The sequence below is a fragment of the Patella vulgata genome, chromosome 3 (assembly GCF_932274485.2).
Source record: "Patella vulgata chromosome 3, xgPatVulg1.2, whole genome shotgun sequence".
Lineage (NCBI taxonomy): Eukaryota > Metazoa > Mollusca > Gastropoda > Patellidae > Patella > Patella vulgata.
In genome coordinates, this window is record NC_065881.2 from 11,807,391 (window position 1) to 11,819,578 (window position 12,188).

The 12,188-nt window shown below is 34.9% G+C and overlaps 1 protein-coding gene across 1 annotated transcript; it reads left to right on the forward strand.

Moving 5' to 3' along the window:
* Positions 1-517: 517 nt before the first annotated feature.
* Positions 518-10,614, forward strand: LOC126816186 (phosphatidylinositol 4-kinase type 2-beta). Its single transcript, XM_056099537.1, has 6 exons — positions 518-608; positions 4,681-4,739; positions 6,182-6,278; positions 7,344-7,477; positions 8,326-8,385; positions 8,855-10,614. Exons 1-6 carry the CDS (start codon positions 554-556, stop codon positions 9,023-9,025), a joined length of 576 nt encoding a protein of 191 aa, XP_055955512.1. The 5' UTR covers positions 518-553; the 3' UTR covers positions 9,026-10,614.
* Positions 10,615-12,188: the final 1,574 nt, after the last annotated feature.

Sequence of the window (12,188 nt, forward strand, 5' to 3'; positions counted from 1 at the left end):
AACTTTTAATTACAATGCTTTAGATCGAACCAAAGTGACTGTAAAGAAAAATATTGGTGATAATATGCCGTCAGTGGCAAAACATTTTAAACGTTTAGGTTTACCGCCAAAAGTTGGTTCATTTCAATTATTCGTAAATGGATATAAAGACGCAGATTATTGGCTGAGACGGTTTGAAAATGAGGCTCTACCTGAATCTACAGCGAAGAAATTCCAACATTTATTTGAAAGACTGGTAGTTCTAGATTATATAATTAGAAACACAGGTATGTCAATGTTATATGAAGGACTGGTAGTTCTAGATTATATAATTAGAAATACAGATATGTCAGTGTTATTTGAATGACTGGTAGTTCTAGATTATATAATTAAAAATACTGGTATGTCAGTTTTATTTAAAGGACTGGTAGTTCTAGATTATATAATTAGAAACACAGGTATGTCAATGTTATTTGAAGGACTGGTAGTTCTAGATTATATAATTAGAAATACAGATATGTCAGTGTTATTTGAAAGACTGGTAGTTCTAGATTATATAATTAGAAACACAGGTATGTCAATGTTATTTGAAAGACTGGTAGTTCTAGATTATATAATTAGAAACACAGGTATGTCAATGTTATTTGAAAGACTATATTGAGTCCTCTTGCTTCCTCCCACACTGCTAAAGACCCATATGCACAAGCAAATTATTCAATTAGAATTGAACCATATGTAAGTCCCGAACTGACCTAGTTTGTGTCAACTTTATGCTAAACCTCATTTCTCTCTATCTCGACATTTGCAAAGGGAAAACTATAAAAATGCACTTGCTGAGATATTAACTTCGGCTCAGTGTTTGACACACTGTAATAATTAAAGATACATTATGTAAGATTTAGATAAAGTGTTGGCTGTTCTTGCTATAATAGCTCAAAAATAGATAATGCAAAATGAATATATTGAAAACTTCATTCATATTACTTTATTCTGAGCAAAGTTATCACTGTAGTTTTGACAAGATGTGTGCATTGATTGTTTATTATTGTAACAACAGTACTTGCTATTCAAGACTAAGTCTCACTTCTCCATTTTTAAATTAGATCATTAAATTGTAATATTAATAAGTATTTAAATAATAGTTTATATAACATTTGAAGTCAAAATAAGGACCTGCTATAGTTCTTACATAATGTATCTTGAACATTATTGTTGGTTTATCAGATAGATTTCATAATGAATATTCATGTATCAGCCCACACTGATCCGCAGTGAATATTCGCTAGGCCGCGACAATCACTGATAAGGATGACATCGATGCGACTTAATGAGCCACAAATATTAACTTCTTTCCTGCGACAAATTAAATTCTAAAACATTTTTTTTATGTATTAGAAAAATAAATAAAGACATTTGAAGTATTTGTAGGTAAAAATTATTTCCTATTTTAGTGTAAATGGGTATTAAAATGAGTAAAAGACCCCATTCTGCTCGAATCAGTAACGTCTTATGTAAACAATGCACGCGCCATTGAGCCAATGATTGACGCGGCATGATTTGACGTCGTGTGTTGAAGGCAGTCATCTTTTACAGAGATATTAGAAGACTTTCGTCATACTCTGTGAAACACATTGGTAATTGCCCCAACATTCTATTAGTTGACATCTGGTAGTCAGTTATCTTGTTGAAGTACACATGAAAGAATCCTTGAAGAATAGATTGAAAAGCCGCTGTCGAGGCAAAATTTTATACATTAGCCCGGTTGGAGCAGAAAAGTAGGATGTTAAACCCAATTTTATTGATTTATAGTAATGGGCATCCTCGTGACCTCACTGTTTACCTTATAGCACAGTTTACCTGTACATTCATTACGAAATCGTGTGTTGACAAATGTTAGTTTTTGTCGTTAATATGGAATTTAATACCGATACCGGTCTCTTACCATCGATAAGGTCACGTGGAACCAAGTTTTTACTAGCGACACCTGGTAGGAATTCCTTCAGGGAGGACGCCCATTGAATGTAAATACTTGACTAGACAATACTTGTTAATAAACATGCATTATGTAAGAGCTAAATCTGCCAATTGCATGTCTTTATTTAGGTCTGAAATGTTATCTAAATTATTAATTAGGCATTAATTAACTTATCCAGACCAATATCAAATCTCGATGTCTTCGCTAGCCTGCGATGTTTATTGGATTAGGTTCCGATTTGCTGTTAGACTTCCATTCCTGATTTAATCATGAAATGGATAATCAAGACTATGTTTTTTATTGTACCGACTTGAGTAACGATGATCGAAGCTAGGCCGAAAATTCAGTCGCTAAAATCTTGGTTCAGAGTGAATCAATTTGACTGAAATTTTTAGCAGATTCCCTTTTCATTATCTAGTTTTTAACTATTATAGTGAGAACTGCCAGCTCTTTATCTAATCTCCCATAATGTATCTTTAACTTTATTGTGGGTTAATCAGACATTTGGGCAAGCCTTGAAATAACTGCTAAGGTTCAGCCTGACATCATGTCAGGCTGAACTGATTTTCGGCCGGACATTTCAGATTTTTAGCCTGACAAATACTTTATAAAGTATATTAAACCAAAAAACTGTTGAAATTTACTATGTTTATATATATTATTATACATACATTTATTAATAAAATAAATTGATGACTCACATACAACCTGGAGTTTTAAGTTTTTATATGTATATGGAATACAACTTTATAGTTCATATAATAATGTCATTAATCTCTTTGGTTGGGCTGGGGACTAAATCCTAAAAACTCTGATTAAGATTCAAATTTAACTAAAGAATAGACATCTTGAGTTGTCGTAAATGGTTCAGAATCTGCCAAGTCATTTTTGATCCACTTTTCTAGTTCTACGGCTCGTTTTTGTAATTTTCCAACTGGTGACGGCGACGCCCCCCGTTTAGAAGTGTCTTTATGAGAGACATAAGATTAAGACACAGTACCAGTCTTTGAATTTTCTGGAACGGTCCCACTAGCCGGGATATCCGTGTCCGAGGGTTGGGAAAAGTAAGAAGTTATTTTATTCGACATGTTTTCACGGCTCTTCTATTTACATTCACATTGGAAGTGTCCAACAAAGTGAGATATTTTCGTATAAAAAATCTGTCCCTAATTACATCCATAGTCAACTTGGACATTTTCTTGTAAACTAATTTTAAAATATTATTACTTTTATAACTAATAATTTATATAATTACATGTCATGTTAGGTGTGATTTAGAGCTACCGGTAATCATATATGAAAGTAACGCAAAGCTAGCTACGAGACTCGAATAACCAGTGTAAAAGAGCCGATTCTCAATATTATTCATTATTTTTTCTTCACGTGGCCGAGAGAGATACATGTATAAATAGTAATATGTTTACTATGACTCGGGTCGTTGATATAACCAGCGTAAAAGAGTCGATTCTAAAAATTATTGAAGATTTTATCTGCACGCGGCCGAGATATAAATAGTAACATTTTCACTATGACTCGGGTCATTGATATTTTTGGTTCTGGACTTTCGAGTCTAATAATAAATAGCGATCGACTCAAATATTTTTGACATAATGTTTTATTACAAAAACACGGTCGGACAATTATGTCCGGACGAAAGGCAATTTGGCCTGTCAAAAGGGGTCAATTCGCCCGGACATTGTCCGTGTCCGGACGCTTATTTCAGCGCTTGCATTTGGGATTTATAGCAAATATATATCAAAATCTCCTGAAAATGTCTGTGAAGGTATTTGTATTTACTGTGATAGAGGAGAAGTTGAGGATGTATTTTTAACTGACAGATATAAGCGTTATTTTTAATTACTATTTTTAAGATGTTTCAATTAAGAAAGAGTTTGATAATAATGTGATATAATGTGATATAAGTTGTTATCGACTGGCATATACTTTTTACTTTTATGAAGGGAGGTTGATGGCCGAATGGTTTTGATTCTCCGGTTGTACGTGACATAGAGTAGGTCGCCTGTCCAACCTCATGCGTTTTCTCTGGGTCCTCCAGTTTCCTCCCACTGCTAAAGACCCCTACGGCCAAGTGAATTAATGAAATAAAATTAAACCATATGTTAGTCTCAAAGTGACCTAGTTTGTGTCGAGTGTACATTAAACTCCATTTCTGTCTCTTTCTCTCTATTTTACTTTTATGTAACTGTACATATGAATATCTTAAAGGTCACCGGAAAAGCATCATTTTTTTTTAAAATAATGCAAGTAATTATGTCAACATATCCTTTCCATAAGTATAACCCGAGCCCGAACGTCAATATTACCTGCAACAGGTAAATTTCAACGTTAGTAATTTCCGCCGTTCTCCGTCGGTAGTCGGAACTTTCCGTCAATAAGCAATCTGTGACGTCATTTTAGTCCTTCTGCACATAGAAATATAGACTAGAATATGAGCAGAAGGACTAAAATGACGTCACATTTACGGAAAGTTACGACTACCCACGGAGAATGGCGGAAATTGCTAACGTTGAAATTTACCTGTTGCAGGTAATATTGACATTCGGATTCGTGTTATACTTATGGAAAAGATATGTTGACATAATTACTTGCATTATTTAAAAAATTTCTGAACCTTTTCCGGTGACCTTTAAAACTGTTGTATAGATGGTAACACATATCTAAAATATATGATATTATTATTATTATCTTAATGCTTTTTTTTACAGATAGGGGTAACGATAATTGGTTAATTAATTACGAACCAGCATCAGCTGATCAGGGGGATGTAAGTACCATTACGATTAGTTATAACGAGTAGGCTGTCACACCACTGTCCCAGCAAAATTTCCCTCTTAATCATCTGTGTGGCACATGCCGTCTTTATTAGCCCAATTGATGCAGAAAAGTAGGATGTAAAAACCCGTTCCATTTCTGTTTGTTCTTGAATTATCGGCAACAGCTCGGATTTGCTATGATCAAGCATGTGTACTAACTAGTATAAATTTTATGAGAGATTAATCACTGGTTTTATTCTAAAAGTATCCTCTTATTGTTATCAAGCACATTTGATAAAAAGTGTGTTCTGTTTAATGTTTTTCCTCAATCATTAAATATCCTTTAAACATACATTATGCAAGAGCTAAATCTTCCAATTGTAGGTCTTTCTTTAGGCCTTGGGGGGGTCACAGTGGCTAAGTGGGTAAGACACTGGCTCGCTAGCCTGGAGGTCGGGTGTTTGATCACTGCATTGGCCGAGAAAGTTCATCCAGATTTTCTTGCATGGATCCCCCTTGTCAGTGATGCAGGACAGAGGGCCTGACAAGTACACCTGTGTAGTCGTTCGGATGGGACAAAAAACCGAGGTCCTGTGTAAACATTGACGTGCATGTGAAAGATTCCTTGACAGATGGAATTCGATATAAGAGTGGGACATAGTGTCGCTGTCCGGGTAAAATTTCCCTCATAGCACACTGTATGGCGTATGCCTGTCTTCATTAGCCCAGCATAGGAGCAGAACAGTAGGACGTTAAACTCCCATTTCATTTCATTTCATTCTGTAGGCCTTAACTGTTACATAAAACTATTAATTAGACATTTATTAACACGACAAGACAATAGTCAACTCTCGATGCCATCGGATATCTCCGATATTAAGTAGATTAGAATGGTTCGGCCATATTTTGATTGAATTTAAAAATGGAGAAATGAGCCTTAGCTTTGAACAACCAGTACATTGGTTACAATCAATGACCACATCTTGTCAAACATTCAAAGGCTAATATCTTCGCTCAGAATATAGTAATTTGATTGACATTTTCATATTCATTTTGTATTATCTATTTTTGAACTATTATACAGCAGGAACGGCTAACTCTTCTGTAAATGGGGGTTATCGTGTGCACGTCGATCAGGCGGTCTGTCATTGAGTCAAGTGCCGCGGTTTACTTTCCCCGCATGTACGTGACAAGGGGTAGGGTCAACTGTGCAGCCTGATTGGTTTTGTCTGGGTCCTCCAGTTGCCCTCCATTGCTAAAGACCCCTATGCGCAATCGAATTATTAAAATAAAATTGAACCATATTTTAGTCCCAAAGTGGTCTAGCTTGTGTCGAGTGGATGTTAAACCCCATTCTCTCTCTCTCTCCTTCTCTTTATCTGAATCTTACACAATGTATCTTTAAAGATTATAAATGTCCTATTAACATTTCAAGTGTTTTTTATTTCCCCAGGAAGAATGGAGTATGGTGGAGAATCCTGAGATTAGTATTGCTGCTATAGATAATGGTCTTGCCTTTCCTTATAAACATCCAGATGAATGGAGAGCTTGTAAGTTATTAATCTATTCTTGTACGTAATAAAACATGCTTAAACTGAATTATTCTCAAAGATGTTCTTGTACTTTCGAGCTATCAAAGTGCCTTAACATTAAGAAAAAGGAAGGCTCCACGAAGACGGCTTTGGGAGAGCCACAGTAAAATGAAGGGCTCTCCGGGTGGGAGGCATTGTAAGAATACCCAGGAAAAGAAAGGGCTCTCCGGAAGGATAGCTTTGAGAGAGCCTCAGCATAATGATTAAATGAAGGGCTCCCGGGGAGGGAAGCATTGTAAGAACCTCAGGAAAGGAAGGGCTCCCCGGGAGGACAGCTTTTGTGAGAGTCATAGTACAATGATTAAATGAAGGCCTCTCCGGGAGGAAGGCATTGTTAGAACCCCAGGAAAATAAAGGGCTCCCAGGGAGGACGGTTTTGGGAGAGCCACAGTAAATTAAGTAGTCCTCGGAATGAATTGTTGTTCGAGCACTAGGAAAAGGAAGCGCTCCCAGAAAAGGGGGGTTTCCTGTGATGGAGGTGTTATGAAAGCCCCAGGAAAAGGAAGCGCTCCCTAGGATGGAGGAGTTGTTAGAGACAAAGTAAAAGAAAGGTCTCTGTGGGCGGGGGAGGCATTGTGAGCACCTCGGTAAATGACGGGGTTTCCCCGGAGTGAGGCGATTTGTGAAATCCAGGAAAAGGAAGGGCTTGTATGGAGTGAAACATAGCAGGTACCACAGGAGGTCAAAAAGCCACAGGAAACCGAAGGCCTCCCTGTGAGAGGGAGGTATTGTAACAGCCTCAGGAAACCGAAGGCGTTATGAGAGCCGCAGGAAAAGGTTGCTATCACATTTCTGATTAGAACCATTGATGTTTCAGTTATCACATCGAGAGTTATGCCCCCTAATTTTAAATATAGTAATCACTTTAAAGACTGCAATTATATTAACCCATCTTTCTGCAATCTATTATCAATGGCTTTGGGTGTGTGTATGTTTGCATGGCAAACTGTTTAAACACTAAGGGAGAAGGATGTATGGTGGGTTTTTTTCCCCATATTCTAGTTGGTTTGTTTATTATTCTAGATCCGTACCACTGGGCATGGCTACCACAAGCTAAAGTGCCGTTCTCCGATGAAATAAAAGAATTAGTACTGCCTCAACTTAATGATGTAGATTTTGTACAAGATTTATGTGATGATTTGTTTGAATTATTTAAAGTAAGTTTATTTTTTATTTAAACTAAGTTTGTTTTTTTTATTTAAAGTACTGTAAGTTCTCCCACTGCTAAAGACCCTCACACGCAAGCGAATTATTGAAATAGAATTGAACCATGTGTTAGTCCTAAAATAACCTAGTTTGTGTCGAGTGGAAGTTAAACCCCATTTCTCTCTCTCTCTCTCTCTCTTTATTTTATATTTAAAGTAAGTTTGTTTTTTGGGGTTTTTTTTTTTAAAATAAGTTTATTTTATATTTAAAACATGGTAAATTTATTTTATATTTAAAGTATGGGTTTACTAAAATTTCCCTGATAGTAGCACATACAGCAGGTTGTGGGATAGGCTTAAACATACATTATGCAAGAGCTAAATCTGCTTATTACAAGTCTTTCTTTACGCCTGAAATGTTATCTAAATTATCAATTAGACATTAATTAACTTATCCAGACCATAATAAACTCTCGATGTCAAGGCTAGCCTTCGATGTTGGCTGGATTGGATTCCTATATGCCGCTAACGGCCATTGATAATTAAATCAAAAAAAGTGGATAATCGAGACTATGCTGTTTATATTAATGATTTTAGTAATCATGACAGAGACTATGCAAAAATTTCACCCGCTTCTTTCTCGGCTCATAGTGGATCAATTTGACTGAAATTTTCAGCAAATTACCTTTACACTATCTAGTTTTTAACTATTATAGCGAGAACTGGCATCTCTTTATCTTATCTCCCATAATGTATCTTTAACTAAGCCAAATTTATAAAGAATAGGAAGTCACCAAAATTTGACACAAAATAGATTTTATTTTGCCTACTGATGTGAACATTTGTTTTTTCTATTCCAGACTGATAAAGGTTTTGATAGAAGAACATTTTTCAAGCAAATGGCTGTGATGAGAGGACAGGTAGAGTTATTTACCCTTTCTTTTCACATAGTATCGATATTTCAATTGGAATTATCCAGAATTATTGAAAATGGCTTGAGGTAGTATCATTGCTATTTTTGTGTGTAAGTTTGTATCATTGCGATGAAGTAGTGTCATGCCGATGGTCGTATTTAATAGGCTTAGAGTGGTTGAATTCTTTGATAGACATTACCTTAGACAATCATTGCCTTCAATGAAGGGGGCTGGATGGCCAAATGGTTAGCACATGTGCACTGTATCATAAGGTCTGTCATTGGATCCTCCCACTGCTCAAGCAAATTATTGAATTAAAATTATTGTTAGTCCCGTAATGAGCTAGTTTGTGTCGAGTGGACGTTAAACCCCCTTCTCTCTTTTTCTCTTTCTCTCTCTCACCCCCTCCCTCCCTCTCTCCCTCCCCATTTAATTCATTCATTGTTGTTTCATTATTTTTGTAATTTATTTTCAGATATTGAATTTATCCCAAGCATTAAAAGACGGTAAATCACCAGTTGAATTGGTTCAGATGCGAGCAGTCACTGTCGAGAGGAATAAAGGGGGCTTTGGCCGAATACGCAGCGATAGCGACACCTTTACACAAAGTATTTCTAGTCGAAATCCATTCTTCTCTTGGTGCTGATGATAACTTACATTAGGTTTGTTTGAATTACCTCCCTTTAAAGACAAAATTGTCCGACTACTCCTGTTTTAATTCAATAATGAATTCGAATATTCCAAGAGTAAGTTTGATTTAGTTTAGATTTTAATACAGAGTTGATATAATAAAATTTATCTGATAGTTAACTTTTGATAAACTGACAAGGATATACTGGATAATCATGAATAATGACCAGCTTATCCAGCAGATAAGTTTAAAACTCCACAAACACATATCCAGTCTGGATTATCCAGGTAATGTAAAAACTTACAGGGACAGACTGGATAATCATAAATAGTGACCTGCTTATCCACATAAGATAAAAACTCACAAGGATATACTGGATAATCATGAATGATGACCAGCTTATTCAGAAGATAAGGTTAGAACTCCACACCTCATACTGTCCCAGTCTGGATTATCCAGGTAACGTAAAAACTTACAAGGACAGACTGGATAATCATGAATATTGACCTGGTTATCCACATAAGATAAAAGCCCACAAGGATAGGCTGGATAATCATGAATAATGATCTGGTCATCCAGATAATTGAAAACTTAACAAATACATACTGTCTCATTCCAGTGGTTTAGAAATTCCCTTAGAAAAACCAGCTGGCTAAGTCAGTAGTAGGCTAATATCTTCCATTAACATTGGGATTATGAATGATTAGATCTAAATATTAAAGCCACCTGCAGATTTTGTCATGGTCATGAGATGTAAACAGGGCTAGCGCTAACCCTAACCCACAATCCTCGGCAACAATCACGTGCCCTAACCCTGTTTACATTTAAGTGACCTTGACAAAATCTGCAGGTGACCTTAATATTTAGATCTGACAGATTATAAACATACGTTTATATACATAAACGCCATTCCCGTGTTTCCTTTTGTCAGCTACAGTTATCTACCCTTAATAATAGCCAGAGTTTATAACTATTGTATGATCAACTATGATAAAACAGAAGGCCAAGATATCGAACGCCATTCCAGTATTTCCTTATGACAGTCTAAAAACAAAAGTACCTTGCTTGTTATTTCCTAATTATCTAGTTGATTAATAGTTTTAATTAAATGTCTAGTCATATGTTAAAAAAGGCATGCTATTATTGAATAATAACTGATGCTGAAATTGACAAATAAAATAAAAAATGAAAACATTTTAAGATGTTGATACAATTGACATTATCTGTGGTGTCCTAAGTCCTTACCATGTTTTTTTTGGGTTTTTTTGTCTCATTAGATGGCGACGATTTTCTTCTTTTAAAGATGCATTATTTAAGATTTAGATAAAGAGCTGACCGTTTTTGCTATAATAGTTTAAAAATAGATAATCAGTCCTACACACAAGCCAGGTTTTGTAAAAATCCAGGACTATCTTTACATGCACATCCTAAAACAGGCCCCTGGCATATAACTTTACATAAGCTTTTAAACAGGCCCCTTGACAATCAATTGACAATTGGATCTTACTGTATAGCAGGGTTCAACCCGAGCCTCACCAATGTTACAGCAAAGCCTTTACAATGCATATTATATATAAGGGCCTGGCTATACCCTAGATATATGTTGTATATAAGTAATATAAGGGCCTTGCTATATGTTATATATAGGAGTCTTTCTATGTTATATATAAGGGCCTTGCTATGCTATATAGAAGGGCCTTGCTATATATTATATATAAGGGCCTTGCTATATGTTATATATAAGGGCCTTGCTATGCTATATAGAAGGGCCTTGCTATATATTATATATAAGGGCCTTGTGATAAATGTTGTGTAAACACTGCTGTATAAATTGTAAATGTTCAATTTAAAATTATTCTACATTGTATGTATGTAAATAAATAAACAATGAATGAAATATGTGCAATGATTCTAAATATGATATTGTATTCAACTTGAGTAAATAAATTCTGTATTTGACTTGAGTACCCTAAATAAATTCTGTATTTGACTTGAGTAAATAAATTCTGTATCTGACTTTAGTAGATAAATAAACAATTATTAAGATATGTGCAATGATTCTAAATTAAATACTGTATTCAACTTGAGTAAGTAAAATACTGTATTTAACTTGAGTAAATAAAATACTGTATTCAACTTGAGTAGATAAAATACTGTATTTAACTTGAGTAAATAAAATACTGTATTCAACTTGAGTAAATAAAATACTGTATTTAACTTGAGTAAATAAAATACTGTATTCAACTTGAGTAAATAAAATACTGTATTTAACTTGAGTAAAATAAAATACTGTATTTAACTTGGGTAAATAAAATGCTGTATTCAACTTAAGTAAATAAAATATTGTATTCAACTTAAGTTGGCATTCGACTTGAGTAAATTAAATACTGTATTCAACTTAAGTAAATAAAATACTGTATTCAACTTGAGTAAATAAAATACTGTATTCAACTTGAGTAAATAAAATACTGTACAAGGGAAACCACACCAGAAAACCCTAAGGAACCTTATTGGCCAACACAAGGATCAAACCTGGGACTTCCGGTTTGCGGGTCAGCGCCTTACTGAGCCAGTGTGGTTCCCCTGAGTAAATAAAGCATATTACTGATCACATGGTTATCTTACAGGATAATTAATCAAGGTCATAAACTGAATGACTAAAACAGTGATGAGGTCAGACAGATTGTCTGAGATATCACCATTGGTGAAAGCGGACAATATGCCCAACTAACGAATGGCCAGAGGAGGGCAATTACTGGTGTAGATTTATTCAGTTTTTTTACAGTATTTTAAAGATAAAAATGAATTGGATAGTAGAAAAGTTATTTTATCTGGGCACTCCTTCCTCTTAGTCCACTGTTTTGGGGGAAGACCTAGATATATTTTTCTTGTCTATTCTTTCTGTTATATTAAATACATTAAATGTTTATTATTCACACTGTATATTGCTCATCAAACTTTGTATGGTTAAATAAATGTGTACCCTGGAACATGTATGATTTAATATATGTGTGCCCTGGATAATGAATGATTACATAGATATATGTGCCCTGGAACATGTATTGATAACATATATATGTACCCTGAATCATGTTACGAAAATTGAGTCTATTGATTTAAATGTGTTCAATGTTGATATATTTCATATTTTATGAGATAATTAGTTATTCAGGGATTG